The sequence below is a fragment of the Anguilla rostrata genome, chromosome 13, assembly GCF_018555375.3.
Source record: "Anguilla rostrata isolate EN2019 chromosome 13, ASM1855537v3, whole genome shotgun sequence".
NCBI lineage: Eukaryota > Metazoa > Chordata > Actinopteri > Anguilliformes > Anguillidae > Anguilla > Anguilla rostrata.
In genome coordinates, this window is record NC_057945.1 from 19,170,338 (window position 1) to 19,192,757 (window position 22,420).

Here is a 22,420-nt window from a genome sequence, read left to right on the forward strand (position 1 = left end):
GATACTGGTGACGAGGACACGGCCGTTGCCGTGGAGATAACCTCGAAGAGTCCTGATCCAGAGACAAAGTTCCATAGGAGCAGGGAGGTGGGGGTAGGGCCGAGCATCTGGCTGCATAACAATCCAGGAGAGTGGAGAGATATCAGCCTTCCAAGGCCGATGTGGGGGAGCCAATGAGGATAAGGATTGTTTTGGGTTCAGGCAGACTTCTGCATTTTTCGTCTACCTTTAGTCCTGTGGTTCTCTCAGCGTTGTTCCAATCATCCGAATTAGTGGCCCATTTCAGTGAGCCGAACCGACAACTTCTCCAAGTTGGTATCCGTCATGCGAATTTGCGATCCAATCGCATCCAGTTTGCGATTGAGCTCACAAATCGCTTGAGTCTGAGTGTTGACAGCCCTGCCCGTTCCCTCAATGGCGGGCAGCTTCCCAATTAGTGCTGCCAACGCCTTCGGCATTTTGCGATAAATCAGGATGCTGCCAGCTCCAAACAGCAGAAAGCCTGTTATCATAGTTCCAATCAAGTAAACGTCTTCAACATCCTCAACGGAAAGAATCGACAGGCACACGACCCTCCACTCGTTCCAGGAGTCCATCGTGTATCCGGCTGCAAACGTTCCGTCAGGGCAAGAGGGCTCTCCCTGACCCGTTCTTCTCGTCGAGAAAATACTATCAATTGCGTTGAGAGACCAGTTGATTCGATCCATGCTTTTAGGTTTCGGAGAGAAATGCAGAGAGAGGCTCCGGATAGTTCAGACAGACGCAGCACAAGACAAGAGAGCAGCAAGCAGGGGCAGATAAGGGCAGGGAGGGAGCAGAGGAAAAAGCGTCCGCCTTCGTTGAGAGCAGGAAGAGCAGGAGTACTGGAAAGTCATATTTTCTCCTCTCAACCAGAGCTGGGGGGCGGGGGGCATTATACTAGTGTACCTTGAATCAGTGACCAATAAAATCAATAATTTAAGAGATGTTCTTAGATGCCAGTGTCTGATTTCATGGCCATGAACTTTAAGGGATTCAAAGAGGGATTCATTTTCAAGCAGCATCAAGTCCCCATAAAACAATGGGCAACAGTGTCCCCCAGACCACAGGAGGACACTCAGGTCCTTATAAAAGCCCATGTCAGAAAACAGGGCGCTGATGTCCCCAGAGAACACAGGACACTAATGTCTCCGCAGAAAAACACAGGACATTCATTTCTTCACAAAACAGAGGGTAAGACTCTCCTTCTGCAGGTCATCACAGTCATCAGAGTATCATCACACCAAGGATGAATGCTTGCACCTAAGCCTTCTATGAAAAGGATGTTGTGCCTCAATGGACTGGTTTCTGTGTAGGGAGAGTGGAGGGATGTGTTTGCTGTGTATGTTTGTAGGAGTAGGGTTCACCTATAATCTTATATTGGTCAACTCTTGTCACTGTGAAATTTCCTTTCAAACTTGTACTGCCAATAAATAATAAAATATCAATGATCTGTAACTAGAAGATGTTGAAGGAATGGGAGGAAAAGTGGCAAATTAAAATCACATATTTGGTCATACACTTCAATTAAGGAACACTGGGAAAAAAACATTGAAGACAAAGTACAATAAGTAAAAACCAAAATGTATGTCTGTTGGCAAATCAACCCATGCAAATATGTAATAAGGATTAGTCTTTGTTTAGGATTATTAGAGTTGTGGCCATTAAACAAATTATCTGAAACTGGCTGACAGAATCGGGAGGTACACTGAAGTACTCCATCTCTATACATCGCTCTAGAAAAGAGTGTTATGTGTTTGTAATGTAATGCAGTTTCCTGTATGTCCCCTTAACATCACTGGGCGTCAGAAAGAACATTGCAGGAACCACCTGAATTATTATTCAGTTTTGTTACCTGTGAGAATGCCATTGTCTTATTGTGTTGCCTGAACAGGTGCCATCGCCCAGTAAAGGTGTGCCTGTCTTGTACCTGTTTGTTTCATATTTTTCAATGTCAAGTGCCTCCTTATTGGATTGGATTCCATCATGTTGTTGGTGTCTTTCACTGTTTGCTTTATGAGTGCCCATCAAAGCAGGGGAGTACCAACCATATCAACAGGTGAGAATCACAATCACTATGACAATCAGCTGGTGCCGAATGAGGACATGAATGAGCACTTTATTTCCTTATATTCCAAATCTTTTGTTGAGATTTATGAAGGACCTTAATTAAAAATAATAAATGAATAAATAAGTACAAGAAAAGTGTAAAAATAAATGACTGTACAATAATGTACAGTAAATAATTTAATAGATAATAGAAAAATAAATAACCAGATTAATAAGTCAAATCTGACATAAATGGGTATTTCTTTTCTCAACTCATTTTTGTATTTATTTATTTCCTTTATCATTTATTTCTGTATGCATTTATTTCGATATTTATTTATTTCTTGATTAATCTGTTACTGTATATTTTCATTTCTGCATTTATTTATATATTTCCTTGTCCTTATGATAATGAGGGTGCTGTCAATAAAAGAATGTCATGGTGTCACTTTATTGCCATTGCCTTGATCGTGAACTGAGTGCATAGATCGACTGTACATGCTGTGCTTCAACACTGCTTGCTTGGGAAGAGCAAGTCTAAATGTAACACAGGTTTTTTAGGAGGTTACGTCAGAGCTTGAGCAAGGCATTTCAGGTTAAACACTCAAAACGACCCTCTCTTCATCTTTAACGAACATCAGGCGATAAATATTTGGGTGATTCTGCCAAATAGTGTCTGTTTTAACTATATGCAAGTAAATTTTTTATCAGAAGTATTTTTCAGGTGCTTTATTATGTGTGTATGTCAAAACATCCAAATGTATGTAATCACAGTCTTTTAGTGACTAACAGATTGCATAATGTTGATGTAGCCTGCTTGCTGGGATTGCTAGCCAGTCAAAAGTGCAGACACACCCTTCGCAGGTTAAACCTAACACAGTATTTCATGCCACCAATGACAGAATGTACTAGTAGTAGCAGAGTGTGCAACCAAGTTGTACTGTATGCTACAAATGACAGAATATAGTATGGCTGAAGCTAGAGTGCTTTTAATAAGCTACTTCGTGACATTTATTAAGCTTCCAACCTAGCCACTTCAATGAACTCTGATGGCTCTGTTGTCATTGATAAGAAGGGTAATGGCTGAGCTCTTTACCCAGTCCTTTATCAATTCTGGTTTTCTCTTTGACAAAGCCATGTCAAACTACTCACCCAGCTCTATAGCTTCAGCTCAGAATGCTTCCGCTCAGTCTATCAGGAATACTACTATGCCAGCCCAGCTACAGTTTCTCCATGAAACCTGTCACTGAATCCCAGGTTTTAAAAGAACTCTTGACTCTATATCCCAGGAAGCCAGCTGGTCTGGATGGCTGTGATCCATTTCTCTTAACAGTAGCACCTCCCATCATTACAGCCCCTCTCTCATATAGTATTTTTAATCTGTGATTTCATACTGCTGAAACTCCTACAGCCACAGTACGTCCACTGTTTAAAGAAGGGGCTGAGGCTGATTTGAATTGTTTTCCATCTATTTCCATCTTACCATGTGTGTAGAAAACTCTTGAGAAGCTTGTAAACAAGTAACGTATAAATTTCTTCGAAATGTATGGTATCCTATCCTGCATACAAGTCACCTCAAGTCTCAATCTTAGGTCCCACATTCACATGCACGCCAATGATACAGTTCTTTATTTCCTCATTCCTCAGATTCAGTTTTAAGGTCTCTTCAGTATAGTTTCCTCCTTAGTCAAAAAGCCTTCATGAATTTGCATTTTACATTGAACAGCTTCAAGACTAAAGTCATGTGGTTTGGAAAGAACAACCCCATCTCTGCTCCACACCCCATAAAAACTGGTCACATCGTATACATATCTAGGAATCTGGTTGGACAGCACATAATCATTTCCACCACAGCTAGCCAAATTAGTCAAAAGTTAAACAGCGACTCAACTCTCTGTACCGCAACCGTTCATCTTTCACTTACTCTGCCAAGAGTGGTAAAGATCACCACCCTACCCCTGTTTGATTATGGAGATGTTGTTTATAGATCAGCTTGTAAATATGCCCAAATGTAACTTGATGCCCTGATTTTCTTTCTTTCAAATGCTTTCATTTTTGGAACTGAACAGGTAAAGGTGTGTCTGTCTTGTTGTACCTGTATTCCCTTGTATTTTAAAGTTGAAATCATGCAATCAGATGAAACTGGTCATGCTGAACAATATGGTGTTTTTTGTCTCTATTTATAAAAAATGTTCCCCTGATTTGAAGGACACTAAGTGCATCTCAAAATGGATTTGAATGACGGACTTGTTGTTTGTCCCTTTTTCTGCTAGCATGTCCGTGAGTGAACAGGAGTTGCTCCTCCAACACAACATTACATTACAGGTATTTAACAGATGCTCTTATCCAACTTTCTACATGGCATTTTCATTGCATCCATTTATACAGCTGGATATATACTGAGGCAATGCAGGTTAAGTACCTTGCTCACGGGTACAATGGCAGTGTCCTAGCCGGGAATCAAACCTATGACTTTTAGGTTATAAGACCAGTTCATTACCAGTGCACTGCACTGCTGCCAAAACAAGTAGATCACCAACTACAGCATCACTCTCACGGACTCTTCTGGAAAGGTTGCAGGTTTTTGTGGAACTCCTTCCCCACCTGTGCACGTAAGCATGATCCTCCCACAGCGACTGACACATTCTTCTGGACAATCATGTGACAGTGGCATTTTTTCATTTTCCAATCGCTGCCCGATGCTTGGCTACCACGTGTGCTTGGTGAGACAATATATAATGCTACTGCCCCGGCTCAGGCTAATATAACCAAGAAATTATTTGATTGAATTCCCCTAGTTGTCTTTGTATTTGTACAGGAATGGCAGGAGGAACAAGCTACCAACCATACAAGGCAAGTTAGAATAAAAAATAGAATTTTGTTATTTTTGGTCTTCACTAAATACATTTGAGCACTGTCCTGTTGCAGATAGATTCAATGATTTTCCTGCATTTCAGATCTTCAATGACCCCATCCATGGCAGCATCGAGATGCATCCATACCTGGTCCGCATCATCGACACACCTGAGTTCCAGAGGCTGCGCTACATCAGGCAGATGGGGAGTGTCTATTTTGTATACCCGGGGGCTTCCCACAACCGCTTTGAGCACTCCATCGGGTAAGGCTGCATATTTACGCACTCACCTTCCCTACCAGCTTTCCACAGCAGAACCAGTTTTATTTGTCATTTAAACATCTCCTTCACCGGCGGCAGGGTGGCTCACCTGGCAGGTGAGTTGGTTCAGGAACTGAACAGACGGTATCACCATGGGAAAGACACCAACCTGGACCAGAAACTTCAAGAAATTCATGAGGAGAGAAAGAAAGATTTGACCACCAAGTATAAGGAGGAGCTGGAGCAGCTGGAGCAGCAGGATGTTGCTTCTTCTGATGACCAGGGTGAGTTCTGAGTGATCAGCGCTTATAAACGACGAGCTGTCAAAAAACGACAAGCAGTGTGGAGAGATCACTAAGGACCTGAGCTTATAACCGGACATCAGCAGTCTATTCATATAAATAGAGAGCAACAGGATCAATTCTCAGGTGTACTCCTGTAAAACTCACATTGACAGTAGATAGTCTTAATAATGATCAGAAGTCTCTTTTTTTTAATGTGCACTGACACACAAATGCTCAAAAAATAACTATTTGTGCCAAACTGTGTTTGTCTTGGACAATGTCTCAGATATGGATGAAAGCATTTGGCATGCAAAAAAAACTGTAACATTGGTGTCAATGTGTGATGATTATAATACCTGGCATTTATGAATGAGTGTCATGTTGAAATATACAGTAAAATAGTTTTGATTAATTAGATGCTATTAAATTAAATAAAAGATTAAAGTTGTATGGCTTGCTTTTGATATTTGCAAGAGCAGTTTGATTTTAGAATCAACAACCTGTATTCGTGTAAAATGTAAAGTAGCTGAACATAGTTGAAATACCCATAAATAATCACAGAGGAATGTACCCATTACACCACCAGCAAATATCTGTTCAAAGTAATGTCTATAACTGTAATAACAGTCGTTTCAATGGTTAAACAAATGCACGTCTGACATACGCAAATGGTATCCCGTATTTCATTACAAACTGCAATTTGTAAAAATTTACTCAAAGATCTCACAATTTCTGGTTGCATTCTCGATTATGTGTAAACTCTGCCTTTTAAACCAGATTCTGTGATTCCGTCCACGATTTCTGCAAAATGGAAAATATGAGCCACTACATATAACCTGCTGTAGCCTGCCTCATAAAGGAAAGCAATTATAAATAGTCTAAATACAACTTCTCAATATTAGAGAATATTTTCCAGCGCAGGCTTTGGCACAAATAAACCTTCAAGGTGAATGAATATTTCTGCACAAAAATAACTGACATTCCACGTTCTGCACTATTCATAGGCAGCTGGCTCCCTCTTGTGGTTAACATTAGTATATAGACTAAATTAGTATATAGACGCAGACTAAAGACTCATCTCTTCAGGCTGCACCTCTCCCCACCCCTCCCTAGCCTATAGTTTAGCTCAATGTACCTAGTTAGGCTAATACGATCACGTTAGTTTTTATTTGGCAGGATTGTTTTTGTCTGATTCTGATTAGGCAAATGTGATTTCAGTGCTAGTTTGTACTTGGCAGGATTGTTTGTTTGTTTGCTGAACAGGTTACTCTACAGGGCTGGAATCCTGATCTATGTGGTCACTTCTGGCACTACAATCTTTACTTCACTCTAGTGTGTTTCTTTTGCACCTCTGCACCTTGAACTAATGCACTTGTTGTATGTCGCTCTGGATAAGAGCGTCTGCTAAATGCCTGTAATGTAATGTAATGTATATAGAAGAGAGAGTATATCCCATAGACCGTATAAAAATAGGCCTATTTCACAAGATGGCGACCAAAACCGGATGTAGGGATATTTTGTTTCCGGCTACCGTTGCTACGGACGCAAGTCTCCCAAACGCATACTTCCATGCTCCGAGTGCGCATAGTGAGCATGCCTCCATCTTGGAGTGCGAGTCCAAACCAGAAATTCTTTTTCGAATTGGTACACATGGGAACGCTACAAAACAAAAAAGCTCTTCGTCGCTGCCATTGTTTTGGTGGCTGTTAAGATAACCGGAAATGATAGAGCCCTACATCCGGTTTACATAACCGAAAATGTGAAATAGGCCTATCGAAGATGTTTCACTCAATTCCCATTTTATGAAGCTTGATTAGCAACCCTTCTTTCCATAGCATATCATATGCCTTTTCCACATCGAAAAATACTGCAGCCACAATCTCTTTATTCACCTGGGCTTTTCTTATCTCATCCTCTAGACGCCTACTGTGGAAGGAAGCACACTTAAATCCTGATCTGTAACATAATTCAGGTGTGCCTACTTAACCAGTAAACGTGGTCCTCTAATTTCCCTGAATTCCTCCCTGAATCTCTATGCAGATTTACAAGAAGTGATAGTACCAGTAAAGTACCTGAACTTCATTTTACAAGCCTGGTACTTTATAGGGGTTGTTTGCCATCTGCTAATTCATACAAATAATACTGAAGAGAGCAAAATATTCAATCTATATTGGTAACACAGACAACAATTCTCTGTGGCAAAGGAATGTTTCAGGAGTGATTCACTCTGATTCAAAGAGGATGATCTAGTGGGAGACCTTTTTTTGCATCAAATTATGGGAGGAGATATGCAATTAAACTAAAACATTTATTGGCCATTACATCAGGTCCTTTAGGACATCATGAAGGACTGGACCCAGCACCTCAGAGCCCGATAATACATTGAATTTCATCCATTCAAATCTTACATAGGAACTGATGAAAATGTTTAGTCTGATAATTCAATATTGCAATGCAGTTGATTTCTCGTACTGTCACTGATGCTTAATACACGCCATAGTAACCCCATACAATGTAATGGGAAGCCATTCTAAAAAAAATAAATACAAAATACTTGCTTGTTGTGATGCTTGCATTGGTAGTAGCAATGACCAAGCCCCTTCCACGAGCAACCACTGAATAACTTCATTGTTACATTTCTATTACTTACCAGAGGAACATGAAATAACACTCCAAATTAAACTATTTCTGACACCACCCTACAGAACCTGCACTCAGGGAGAAAATTCAAAAACTTGCAGAAAGACACAAGGAGATACTTCAAGAATTTGAGGAAGAACACAAAGAGATACTTCAAAAATCTGAGGAAGAACACAAGACGATACATAAACATACAGAATACAAGGAGACACTTAATGCGATACTTCAAAAACTTAAAGAACACAGGGAGAAACTTCAAAAACGTAAGTAAAAACAGCAAGTTTTGATCACTGAGGAGGAAGGGCTGTGTGTGCAGATTGCTGCTCTGTTATGATGTGGGTGAGTACTAAGTGATCAGGGGTTCCATGCTGTGAGCTTCAATAATAATAAAAAAATAAAATAAAAAAATACAGCAGTGTGGAGAGATCATGACGTACCTGACTGAACTTTTAACCAGACATCAGCAGGCTGATCATGTAAACAGACAACAGGCTCAGTTCTTAGTCGTACCGCTGTTAAACTTTTGTTGAAGGTAGTTAGTCTTGACAAAAATAGTCAAAATGAAAATAACCGCGCTCTCGGTGCGAGCTCCCGGTTACACAAAAAGTTCCAGAACGTTTCACTGTGGAATTCCAGAATAAAGGCCCTTTGAAAATATTATGCACTAAAACAAGATGTTCTATTAAAAAAATTACTAAAAGAAAATAGTCTGTTTCCAATCACTAATTCCACTTCAGACACATTCTAGAGGACCCCAGGTAGCTGCACAAAAAGTTCCAGAATAATTCACTGAACTATCCAGAGCCTCTCTGCATTTCTCTCCGAAACCTAAAATCATGGATCTGATCAACTGGTCTCTCAACGCAATTGATAGTATTTTCTCGACGAGAAGAACGGGTCAGGGAGAGCCCTCTTGCCCTGACGGAACGTTTGCAGCCGGATACACGACGGACTCCTGGTTTTTCTTCGTTTCAATGAAACGAGTGCCCTCTCGTTTCATTGAAAGGACTGTTTTTTTTCCTCCTCCTTCCTCCTGTTCTCTCATTTCTCATCTAATAAGATGGCGCCGCACATGACTGCCTCGGTCTGTTGACCAAAACAAATTCCTCGTATGTGCAAACGTACTTGGCAATAAAATACGATTCTGATTCTGATTGGAAACAAACGATTTCCTTTTCATAATATGCTGAATAAGATACCTTGTTAATCTGTATACGAGACAAAGGCTCTGTATATTCAAATTCCACAGTGAATTCTCCAGAGTCATAACCTCCTTGGTGAGCCAGTGAAATTTATTTAGCGTTTAGAACGTGTGTTTTTTTCCATTTCACTTTCGAAATCAAACTAATATTAGACGACTGTAAAAGTAAATGAAAGCGACGGTAAACCGCGTTGTCGACGGATTAGTCAGTTAATTACCGTAATAACGCAAGTGGACACGCAGAGAGAAATAACGTGGCGGCTGGCTTGAACGCAGTGAATGCGTCACACGTCCATCCCAAGAATGCAACCGAAGGCAAATTCGGCTTATGCCGAGACTGCTCCCTCTTGGGTTTCGGCACCAAATATGTCACGCCGTGACAACCCTGGTAGGGTCAGAAGAGCTGGACACAGGGAGATGCGGGAATTCCGGATAACTCTAGTGTTTTCTTAATAGCGAGAGAGAGGCGTATTCACCCACGAACATAAACGAAAAAACCTTCGCCCGTCACCCTCACGGGATCTGGGTTAAAATAAAGACTAAAACAGCAAAGCCAAAATAAATGAAATCATAAACCGTCGCTTTTCAGCCTCTCTCTTTACCTTTATGTACTTTCTCTTGCCGTCGTGGGGGGGATCCCGGTCTCAGACGCCGACTGTGGAAAGAAGCACACTTTTAAATCTTTTTTAAATATTGATTCGTAACATAATCCAGGTGTGTGCCAATTTAACTAGCAGGCGTGGTCCTCTAATTGCCCCGAATTTCTCCCGCAAACTGAGCCCTGCCAATTCTGACATACTGTTGTAAGCATCGATATATGAAAAAACAGAACCAAACAATGCAAGTTTGTAACAAACTTTATTTCTACGCAGATTTACAAGAAATGATACTGCTAGTAAAGTACCTGAACTTCATTTTATAAGCCTGGAACTTTATTAGGGTTATTGGGGGTAATTAATGAATTGCTAAAAAATACTTTAGTCCCATTGCTTGTTGTGACGCTTGTGTTGGTAGCAGCAATGAACATGAGCAACAACTGAAAATAACGTTGTTACATTTTTATTACTTACTAAAGGAACAACATGAAATAACACTCAAAATTAAACACAATTTCTGACACTACCCTACAGAATCTGAACTCGAGGAACTTAAAAAACTTGAGGAAGAACAGCCAGTCTTGATCACTGAGGAGGAAGGGCTGTGTGTGCAGATTGCTGCTCTCTGTCATGATCTGGGTGAGTACTGAGTGATCAGGGGTTCCACGCTGTGAGCTTTAAAAAAAACGCGGCGTGGAGAGATTGTGTCGGATTTGAGCTTGTAACCAGACATCAGCAGGCAGATCATGTAAACAGACAACAACAGGCTCAGTTCTCCGTGGTACCATTGTTAAACTTTTGTTGAAGGTAGTTAGTCTTAATTGTATACTTTGTTTTAACGTGTGAATATGTAGAACACAAGGTGTGTCAGTGCTGGGGTGGTCACTGCGTCACATGGTAAACAAACAAGATGCAGTAAAACACTTGGCTGACTATATTTTATCAGTGATGTTAGATTCAGAATGAAAGTATCGAACAGCTATGCCCTTTGACAACTCTCAAACCATATGTGAATTTCCACACAGGTAGGGGATCAATATTCTTAATATTTTGTGGTAATATTCTCTTATGGTTGCTGATAAAGTAACATGCTGTATTTAAGTACAGTTAAAATATAGGCACTGTAACTTTTCTGTAATGTTTTTCAGTGACTAATTTGGATATTATTGTGCAAAATATGCTTTCATTTATATGGATATGAAGCTAATGAAACAAATTTAAATGCAAAAACAAGGCATATTCATCTCACCATGACACATGTCGTTTTCATCTTATTCCTACAAGTCAGAGATTTATTGGGATTGACGCCAAATGTCAACAGTGCATTTTTCCCAATGATAAAAGCCGCAAAAACCCTTTACAGAATATATATATATATCTATATATATATATATATATATATTGACATGCAGGTAGCGATATTACAGTTGTTTGAGTGTGAACAGTAGGATTTTGTAAAATTACAGCAGTTATTCAACGACTCATCAACCCAACCATTTTTTACACTCCTTGAACCTAAGCAAATAAATTATTCACAAAAATAAGGACATGGAAATAAAAGGCACTATGATTTAAAAGGGCAGAAGAAATGATCCAACGGGAAAGAACCGTCCAGCTCATGCAGTCACCATGTGGTGAAAGATCTGTCCCCTGGGCCTGAGCCCTAGGCCTGTTACTAAGCCACTTCAGCTGCCACGCCTGTGAGTGGGGCCTGAGCCCTAGGCCTTATACTGAGCCACTGCAGCTACCGTGCCTGTGAGTGCGGCCGGCCTGAGGCTGTCTCTCACAGGTCAATGAAACACCTGAGGTCCTGAAGGGACTGCCCACCCCATACCAGAGTGGGCAGGGAGATACTCATATCAGTCCCAGTCCCTGGTGCCTCTATATTTACACTTTAAAACAATATTGTGAATAAGTTTTATTCATTTCGCATTTATTTTTCTTTAAATTTTCTCTTAGGTCATGGCCCCTTCTCTCACCAGTTTGATGATCTGTTCATTCCAAAAGTAGTAGAAAAGCTCTCAGCAGAGCTTGAGGGAATACCAGATGGTGAAATGAAAAGAGAAAAAGAGACAAAAAAGAATACACTGGAAAATTGGACGGTATGCACTAAAATGTCCTTATATCCTGTCTTATTCCTTATTACTTATATCCTGTCTGTCTTATTCTCTTAAGAGAAAAATAATCTTACAGTTATTATCTTACAATATATGGCCCTGCATGTTTTGTTTTTTCACCATACCAGTAACCATTGGCAGAGTTTTTTAAAAATGTATTTATTTATTTATTTTTACAGTATATTGGTTATATATATTGTATATCTTACAGAAATTGGGACCCAAGACTATGGCAGCAATATATTTTGAAGAAAAATAAAACTTTCTTGCACAAATATTAGACCACTCTGCTCTTAACTTTGTACAGGTTTAAAAATTACCTTAACATGCCATCCAATGAGTTGATTATCCTCTGTCTCTGTCCCATGAAAGTGATGAGGAGCTTCCTCAGTGAGTCAGGGATCAGGCTATCAAAAGGCACAGATGAGGAGAAGCAAATGTTTGGATATCCCAGCAAGCACATTCGTTTCAGCCATTGCTCTGTAGTAGATTATTTTTCCCTGCATTTCCCGATAGTTTTATGAATCCAAATACTGGAAACATATTGTATTTCTACAAATAGTTAACTAATAAGAGCATTCCACTGAATTGTATTTCTGAGTTTTGATATGAGAGCAAGCACACAAATATTCACTGTGGGAGGAGGCATTACATCAAAGAAATGAAAAAAAGATTCTTTAAAAGCTTACGAAGTGAGCAATTTCTTTTAAAGAAAAATCAACACAAATATTTTAGTTTTTTTGTTTGTTAGGAAGCAACAACAAATAATGTTTCATATACAGGATAAATGATACATTTTTGTTACAGCACGAAGAGCAATCAGGCTCAATGCTGAAAATACTGATCGGAAACATCAGTGACGGGAAATGCTGTGCGTTCATAGACACTCATATAGACTTCATCAAAGAATTGATTGATCCACGTGGTGAGGTAAGATACAGACATGTACCTCAGGGTTTGTAATCTTGTTCTTCAGCTAAAGGGTTACGGCATGAGAGTGTCCTGTGGCACGAAATAAACTATGTGCCCAAACTAACTTTCATAGACTACTGAAATGCATTTAATGTAACAGACATACTATCAGAGTGATATTTTATATGGCATATAACCTCCAAATGATTAGCTGATACTGGGGTTATGCAGAAACACTGTTTGTTATTGACTGTCATCATTTGGCCTCATTGATCCATGGTTAATGTACATGGATCCGTATGGTACAAAATGCTACAGAACTGCATGCACACACATCTTCTCTCCCTAGGTTCTGCCCATGATATAATATACTGCACCACATTTTTTGCTTAGTTTTGCATGATGCCAAAACACAGGCCCACAAATGCATCATCACCATTACTATTATTATTATTATTATTGTTGTTATGATCATTATTATTATTATTATTATTATTATTATTATTATTATTATTATTATATCATCATCATTACTATCACAATTCAACAGATAAAACATCCCAAAACTTTCCTGTATGAGATTGTGTCCAACAAGAGAAATGGCATCGATGTGGACAAGATGGACTACTTTTCCAGGTTAGTGCAGTCCCTTTACACAACCAAATTATTTGAGCTGCAGATGCTACATTTGCTGCTTTAAAAGGCAGCTCAGTCCAGTTCAAATTTAGAAAATCTGTAATTGTTGAAACTGATCCTGTGCATTGCAGGGACTGCTACCACCTTGGTATTGAAAGCAATTTCAACTGCGGACGATTCTTCAAGTTTGCCCGTGTGTGTGTGTACGATGGTGAGATGCAAATCTGTATGAGAGACAAGGTATGCTTGATACATAGAAAACATATAACAGTGAAGTTAAATCTATTTCTGTTTTTATTTCTACACTGAACTCAACAGACTAACAGAAATACTGATAATTAAAGCTGCAAGCGGCCTTGGGAGAGGTCCAAGAATTGGGCATACACATTAATTGGCACTAGTGAGCGATTTTTAAATGTTTTTGTCCTCATGATCATATACCATCACCGAACATAGAAAAACTTGTTTTTCAAACTAGACCCAACGGTGTCGAATTACTTAGTTGTGTCGCCATGAATGTCTCATAGCTGCTTGCCGTAAAGGCCTTTACTATGTCGTAACACTTAGATGGCATGTTGTAACACTTATGGCCCGGCACGTATGTAGAGCTGCAGCGTTTCCGTGCCGCAACTAATAAAAAAGTCAAAATGGCGGGCAAACAGTATGGCGGACATAGGTGGTCCCATTCAGATGCACAGGTCGATGAAGTTTTGTGTTGATCTGACTTATGGAGTGGGAGTTATGGCCTTGTGAGCATGATCCTTTGTTATAGCGCCACCATCTGGCCGATAATTTGTAGTGCCTGAGTAGTGGGGGGCCATAGGAACCCACCTTCCAAATTTAGTTGGTCAAGGACTTATGGTTGCTCAGCCTCAGACACTTTTAGCTTCGCTGCTTGGACCCCTAATAAACATTGTTTATTGATTTGTGGATCACAGGTTGTTTTTGAGAAGCGATAACTGGTCTCAACTCAAATGCACCCCATTTATATTTTCCATTTGGGTGACTTGTGAATGTTTTAAAGGGGCAAAATATTATTATTATTATTATTATTATTATTAGTAGTAGTAGTAGTAGTATTATTTGTAGTAGTAGTATTAGTATGAAGAAGAAGTAGTAGTAGTAGTAGTAGTTTGGACAAACATGCAGCATTAATCAAAGGGTGTTCCAAACAGCCTATGAACAATTTCTTGCTGACTGCCCACTTAGTGAGATGCTATACTAGTCAATTGAAATTGCAATCTTCAACAGATCATAATTACCCTGACCCATTTGATAAAGAGGCCCAAAACCAGTATCAATAGACCCCTCTCCTCACACAGAACAACATTGCCATTTCAAACCATACAGTCTGCCATATGGAATTTTACCTGTGCTGGCTGTATATTCATGAGCTTTGTTGTGGCCGTGTGGCTGCTTTGCTTCATAATCACCGATTGCAGATATATTTTCGTTTATGTTTTTTATTTAATAATACAATATTGCAGTGCATTTTCTACAATAAGTCAGTGTGAAGTATTAAAATCCCACCTACAAAACAGAAAACAAGATTTATGTGATACAAATACCCTTATAACAAAGAGACAAAAATTTGGCTTTTCCCAGGAGGTGGGACACATTTATGAGCTCTACCACACGAGAAGCAACATCCACCATAAAGCCTGCCAGCACAAGGTCGTCAGTGCTATAGATACCATGTAAGTATAATCACTCAAACAAGGACTACAGAACACCTGGATTTGGTTATATATATATATATATATATATATATATATATATATAGACACACACACACACACACACAAGACTATGGGTTCTTTCCGATCACTTATTTTATCTCCTCAGTAGGAGGAGATTGGACATTCAATTGGACATTCCAATCTATTAAATGCTCCTTGGAGGAGTGAGGACCAAGCAGTGATGAAGCTCCTGGAGGATGCTTCAGTGAGCATACATGAGCGCAGCCTTTGCGGAAGTCTTTTTTTCAGAATGTGTGACATTTAAATGATCCAACTACAGATCCTCCTTGACATGCCTTCAAACTGATGCTTGACTGAGCGAGGACATTCCATTTGCCTAATTCTTTTTGACTTTTTTTTTTTCCTCCGTCCTCATGCCTCATCCTTGCATCTCTTGCTCATGTCATCCATTGGGTGGAACTAAGGAGTGAGGAAGGAATGTGAGGAAGAGATGCAAGGAGTGATAATAAGCAACTGGAATGAACACCATGATTAATCAGCATTTTAACCTAATTCTGAGCTGGCTTTATTTTATTTTCCAGGATAGTGGATGCTTTACTTCTAGCTGATGAAGCCCTGGAGATTTCAGACTCTGTACTTAAGGAAATAAAATACAGAAAGCTGAAAGGTATTTTTGTTGTTTATTTTTCTCTTTAAAACTACATTTATTCATAATTAAAAAAATAAGGATCCATTGGGGAAATGGTGGGGAACTTTTCACCTCACGTCTGACGACTGAAGTAAGTGTCTGAAAGTAGATATGCTCCTTTTGCGAGATACACATGCAAGTCCTCTGGAAAAACAACTATGGTGCTGTGGTGTAGTATATAAAATATATACTGCTGAGCTACAACAGCTAACTTTACATTGTAGTCTTTCGCCCGTGGGTTTCATTTACTGAAGTAACTCCTGAAACATGAAACCTGCACATAGATTTATTACTTCATAAAAAGTACCAATGGTAAATTTAATTTTGTGTAGTTAATCTGTTTTGATTGTGTGGGGCAAGACTGAAACCTAAATCTCCCTGCTTTTATATTATTTATTTATGAAGTCATTTACAACCTTTTGCTTCAATTTTGTATTGTCTTATTTTTTTCTTTCTTCACTTCTTAATTTAAATTATGCACACATTGAGAGGATAAGAAGAATTTGCAATTGAATTGGATGTCTAATCCTTCTTTATCTCACAGATGTGATTTACCAGGACATCCTGCATTGCGAGAAAATAAAATTCAAAACGGAATATGTCAATGACATCAACAAGGCTCAGAAAATCCTTGAGAGAATCGAAAGCCGTAACCTGTACAAGTGTATTTATGATTGTCGCTTAAAAGACAAGAACCCTGACTGCGAAAATAAAAACCAAAGAAAACGTAAGCACGAAAATGAACTCGAACATGATCTTCAACAAAAATACGAAGAGCTCCCACAGGTAAATCACTTGCATCTGCTGTCTGATGTGTGTAATTGCATGTTGCGTGATGTTATTGCACTTATGGATGTCACCTGCACTAAACAAAGGTCTGTGTCAAATATTTCTCAGCGACACAATTCTTAGCTAGAGCTATCTGGTACCCTGTGTATTCTGAATGTATTGACTACACTGTATGAATTTGTGGATGCATACATTTAAAACAATTAATCTTAATCTTACTAAGATTACCACTGGGTATAGACAAATTACTCTGCTAGGAATTATAAATACAATATAATATATAACGTGTATTAGATCTTTATATTTAAATTATTAATTTTTCAATGTATTTTAAAAATAATTTAAGTTACGTCATCTCAAAAATAATGATTGTGCAAATATAATCTTCCACGTAAATAAAAATAGTACCGTCTTCATCATTCAGTTTTAAGTACTTGCTTTGGTATGTGTCCTTATATACAGTGAGCACCATAATTCTTTGGACAGTCACACATTTTTTGTTATTTTGGTTCTGTACTCTAGCACTTTGAAAGGATACAATGACAATGAGATTAAAGTGCAGACTGTGCAGAACTGAAAATAATGACAGTTAGCTGAAACCTAAGATGCAAATAGCAGCACATCTACATTATGACCATTAATTTGTGTTTGTAAACGTAGGATGACTTTAGATATTCTTACTTAAGTCTGCAGGACTTCACAGGCACAAGAACCATGTGCTGGGTCTTCTTCCTGTAGAAAATGACCACCATACATACAAATGTGCAATTGAACACAACCTGCAAAGCCAGGTCTCAGGAATTTCCTTTATTAATTTTTTCTTCCAGGTAGAAGAGAAAAACTTTGCCGTAAGAGTGAGTCCAAAGAGATTCTTTTTCATTCATGGAAATAATTACTTGAAATTCTTGAAAAGTAAAAAAAAAATGTGGTGTTAAGAATGTTTTGTTTTTTCCTTTCAATGAGATCATCAACTTGGCTTCTGGAAAGAAGGGAGAAGACCCAATTAAGCATGTCAAATTCTACTCAAAGCAAGACCCCTGTACAGCCAAAAAACTGGAAAGAAAGGAAGTAAGCCATTTTTAATTTATGATACCACTGAAAGGAAGATCTTTCTGTTTACATCTGCTTTACAGGGATGTCAGGAAAATGCATCCTGTTTGAATTCTATGGTCTTACACATTAGGACATAACTAACCCGCATGTAGTCCTCAGCAGTTCCTAACAGTAGGTAAATCTAACCTTATGTGACTCCTAACACAAACAAATTGTGCTTTGTCATTACTTATTCAACCAAAAATAAGCCAGCATTGAAATGAGTGCCACTGCAAACTGACTGCAAACCGGCTCAAATCTAATCAAACTTGTGTTCTGACTCCCCAGGTCTCCCAGCTCCTCCCAAATGTCTTTTCTGAGACAGTGCTCCACATTTTCTGGAAGAATTCAGAGATGAGAGATAATGTGCAAAACTTCAGAGATGATTCTGGCTTTAAGGAAAAAATAACAGAATGGTGTGGGAAAAACCAATACGAGATGTTGTCTGTATAATCATCAGCCCATGCCATTTTGATACAACAGCAGGAAGTAAAATTACAAAGGCCAATAATACATTCTTTATACACCACTGCAGAGAAAAGGCTAAGTAAAAAATACATGCAAAAAAAAAAAAATGACATTCATTAGGTAAAATTTTCAAATGCCTGACATGATAATTTTTGAAAAATGTCACAATATACATTTGTACTTGAGTAATATAAAGGAGAAAGGCTATCACAGCTCCTGTCTTCCTGGTATAAGCTGAAGCAGCTAAAGAAAAAAAATTCTGTTTTATTTTAGTGTGTTCAACAATTGCTTAAAACAAACATGATAAAAAAAACAAAAGTGAATTCACTAAAAATATTTTATGGAATGCTTTGGGAGAATAGGATTTCATTTTATTTTCATTTCATTTTCACTTTAATTGTAGAAAATCAAAAGGCTGTCTTGATTATATTTACCATTTTTAATTGTATGTTAATCAACTAACAAATAATTTTCTTTATTTGTTATTGTCTGTTAGAAATGATTGATGCTGGGGGAAAAAATAGCTGAAATGTTTGAACTGTAACATAAATTATTTTCATGCCATGTCAATTATTTACATGAGACTAATGATTTTGTTGTTTCACTCAAGTGGACTTACTCCAAACTGTAAAATAAACAGGAATTGTAACAACAACAATTTAGTATGAAACATATTTTTAATCTGACATTCAATCTATAGTTGAGGAAATATTCACACCACACAATCTAGGGGAAAATTCCATAGTGATGTGATGCTGTTGATAAAATAGCCATGTTAATGTTGACAGAATGTAGGGAGCAATATGGACATTGCATAAGTAATGGGAATGTCCAATCATTTATAACGTCTGGATTCTGTTTTAGAGGGATTATGCAGAATACATTTAATCCCAGATCCTTGTTTGTGTTTACTGAACCATTTGAATTTAACTTTGAGTAGACTTTGAATTTTCTAGGTATTTTTTAAGTGATCAGCAGCTCAAATTAATAAAGCAAGACCTAGAATAGTGCAGCAATAAGATTTCTGTGGCTATTTGTAACATGCTGTTATCTGGATATGATGGAAATATGTATAACCATATATAAATGAGCTGTACACCTATATATTACATTTTCAACATATATTACATGTGTTTGAGTCTGTGGTGTTGATAATTTGTGCTATTTTGTGGGTTGTGTTTTGTGGTTTTGTTTCTTGGTTGTGTTTGATGTGTATTTTTTATGTGAAAAATCAAGAAAAATGATCACAAAAAAATAAAAAATAACTAACCCTGTTACACTGATGTGTTCCTTGAGTTTACCTGCTTGACATGGCACCCCTTATTTTACTCCTCAAAAACGTGACCTCTCACTTGTTTTCTACTTTTTTATTTAGTGACAGGGTTTAGATGACAGAGCAAAATAACTTAAGTGACATTCCTGTTATATGCTAATATATTGTGCACTTGCAATCCAATCACTCAAGCCCAGAGTTCCCAGTCTGTTTTGTACTAACTATTGCACAAAGAAAGTGTAATAACAATGATGGAGATTAGTTTATTAGATGATGCTTATTTAAGGACATATAAAACATATGGCACTTTGCGGTTAGCTTTACCGCTGTAAATAGCAACTTTGCACTGTTATAACAATACATTAGCTACACAGATTGCTAGTGGTGTGATTTGTCTTATGTGGGCCAGCTGTGTGCGATGTAGTTCAATATGCATGTAGACTGACGTTAGCTATGATAGAACGATAGCACGACAGCTAACATTAGCATTCTATATCGTCCTTTTCCAGTTGGTTGGGCTCAGCTGGCTCTCTGGCAGTGCCATGCGCTTGCCAATGACAAATGACAAATTCATAGTCCATGTAATTTTTTGATGAAAAACAATGCTTTTACTTTGCCTTTTTTGCAAGCTTTCTGGATGTCTTATTTTTTTATTTAATTTATTATTTGTCTACCTTAAAAAGTTAGATATACCTTTAAACAAATGTTTCTAAATTCAAGTCAGTGAAGAGATGTTGTGGAATTGATTAAATTGACAATTAATGAAGAAAGTTTGATATTTAGATAAAAATGTCTCCCAAAAGTAATGTAATACAAAATGGTGAGTAGCTTTGAAGAGAAGCAAAAGTGGAGCACACTGTGTACTGTATAGGAGGCAAAAACTATTTTTATTGTAGAAATGATGCTCTAAAAAGCCCCACAGAATAGATATCTGTCTTGTTTTAAGCTGCCGATGAATCACCTTGAAATCACCATGGATATCTTGATTGACGATCAATTAAACTGATGGATGATGTCCAATAGCAACCTATCCTCCATTGGCCCAACCCTACCTGATTTACTTGAGTAAAATCTGTTGTTGTATAAAAATATAATTTGCTCTGAATAAGGGTATCTGATAAACAAAAAGGGTAATACTGATCCTGAGTAACGTGTTTGTACAGAGTTGGGAGACAAGGCTTCTGATGGAGCGGTCTCTGGCAGTCAAGTGTCCCGACATCGGCACCCACTTGGCTGGAACTAAGAAAGTGCAGCAGGAGCTAGCCCGACCTGGGGTCCTGGAGAAGTTCTTTCCGGATGACCCAGAGGCTGTGGCTCAGATCCGAGCAGCTTTTGCTGGACTTCATTCCCTGGACATGGTGAGAGGAAAATGGCTGGTTTCAAAAGCTCAAGTTGAACAACATTGTGATTATAATAAAATTATTTTTGTAGTAATGATCATTTGAAAGGGGAAAGGTTTTTGTTTGCTAGGCCTGCTAAATGTTTGCGGTGCTCATGACCTGATAAATCATTAAAGATGATTGGAAAAATCAACAACATAAAGAGGAAGCACAAAAAATATTCACTCACTGACTATTCAGAAAATGCCACCTGAGAAAAAATCAGATGCCCCAACATGAAAAAACATTGTTTTTACATGTTAATAACTTTAGAAGATGAATGCAAGAACCTTACCTTGTGTTAGGTACCTTGGATACTTTTGTATCCCTCAGCATGCTGCTTGAAAATGAATATCTAATAGCATGTTGGGGCAAGTCAGTGGTGTCTACTGAACAGACCAGTTTAATGTGAATGAGGAATGGTTTTAATGAGTAACCGGAGCCTACTTTTCCTGTCGGGTACAATCACAGGTCTTTTGTGCTACTATCTAAAGTGTATGGATATTGTTCCTGTTGTGTAGGGAGAGGAGGGAGACAAGACTGTGGCTATGGCCTTGGCAAACCCAGACCGGTATGTCCTGAAACCCCAGAGAGAGGGAGGGGGTAAGGCAGCTCTGCTTTTTATATTCCAGCATTCCTTTATTTCGGAGGCTATCCTCAACATTTCCTTGGTTGTTTGACTCACCTGCTGATGCTCAGTTCTGTTTTGGCAGGTAACAATATCTACGGTGCAGACATCTGCCAGGTGCTGTCAGGAGTGAAGTGCAGCTCAGAAAGGACAGCCTACATTCTGATAGACAAGGTCCAGCCCCAGCCTGTCCACAACTATCTGCTGAGGAGCGGCTGTCCTCTGAAACTCAACACATGTCTGAGTGAGCTTGGCATCTTCGGAGCCTATGTGAGGTACACACTGCGCTAAATGAAGAGATTAGGGCTTACAATATTGGGATGGCAGGTGTGCCATCCTGCAATGTTACAGCTTGATGGGGCGACATGCCTCATGTCTATACAGCACCAAGAGTTTGGAACTTTGCTGGAACATTTTTCTACAGAAATAACCACAATAACCACACTCTGCCCTTAAAAACCTTAACGTCTATACCTTATGACCTCATGTAAACAGACAGAATTCACAAACAACTTCACACGTCCATGCAATAGAATGTTACATGTGATGATGTCTTTTTGTAGGCCAACACGTACATTTCTTCATGGGTTCCCTCAGCAGATTTCCAATCCTTTTTTCCCATAGAGATTTTGTTTTCTGCCGAAAATAAGGTCTGTAGTTAATGTAAACCTAAGAAAGTTTTGTTCTACGAGATAAAGCTCAACTGTGAGTTTCAAAGCCGTTGTGTGCTTTAAAAAAGTAAGTTTCTGACAAGTCGCTATATTGAAACTACAACAACGGTCACATTTCTGGCTACCGCCGTGCAAATTTCCATACTAGCCCACGACAGTTGTGG

At 38.6% G+C, this 22,420-nt stretch overlaps 3 protein-coding genes and 1 long non-coding RNA gene across 5 annotated transcripts in view; all 4 read left to right on the plus strand.

Moving 5' to 3' along the window:
* The window catches only part of LOC135237468 (deoxynucleoside triphosphate triphosphohydrolase SAMHD1-like), a 42,471-nt gene extending 22,889 nt beyond the window's left edge, over positions 1 to 19,582 (plus strand). Inside the window, exons 7-8 of the mRNA XM_064304625.1 lie at positions 17,709 to 17,813; positions 18,126 to 19,582. Of these exons, the coding sequence (XP_064160695.1) occupies positions 17,709 to 17,813; positions 18,126 to 18,290 (270 nt within the window). The 3' untranslated portion in view covers positions 18,291 to 19,582. The remainder of the gene's footprint in view (positions 1 to 17,708; positions 17,814 to 18,125) is intronic.
* Positions 4,824 to 6,070, plus strand: LOC135238511 (deoxynucleoside triphosphate triphosphohydrolase SAMHD1-like). Its single transcript, XM_064306470.1, has 3 exons — positions 4,824 to 4,920; positions 5,025 to 5,185; positions 5,282 to 6,070. Exons 1-3 carry the CDS (start codon positions 4,888 to 4,890, stop codon positions 5,475 to 5,477), a joined length of 390 nt encoding a protein of 129 aa, XP_064162540.1. The 5' UTR covers positions 4,824 to 4,887; the 3' UTR covers positions 5,478 to 6,070.
* On the plus strand, positions 10,010 to 11,936 carry LOC135237473 (uncharacterized). Its single transcript, XR_010324838.1, has 2 exons — positions 10,010 to 10,542; positions 11,863 to 11,936. It is a non-coding gene; the product is annotated as an uncharacterized LOC135237473 (long non-coding RNA).
* Positions 19,583 to 20,362: 780 nt separating the features above from the next.
* LOC135237470 (glutathione synthetase-like) lies at positions 20,363 to 22,262 on the plus strand. 2 transcript variants are annotated; one of them, XM_064304626.1, is made up of 3 exons: positions 20,363 to 20,936; positions 21,479 to 21,560; positions 21,671 to 22,262. In XM_064304626.1, the coding sequence occupies exons 1-3, from the start codon at positions 20,763 to 20,765 to the stop codon at positions 21,874 to 21,876; spliced, it is 462 nt and encodes a 153-aa protein (XP_064160696.1). In that variant the 5' UTR covers positions 20,363 to 20,762; the 3' UTR covers positions 21,877 to 22,262. The 2 variants fall into 2 exon arrangements, with proteins under 2 accessions (XP_064160696.1, XP_064160697.1); XM_064304627.1 differs by having other exon boundaries at positions 21,479 to 21,528; positions 21,671 to 21,780.
* Positions 22,263 to 22,420: the final 158 nt, after the last annotated feature.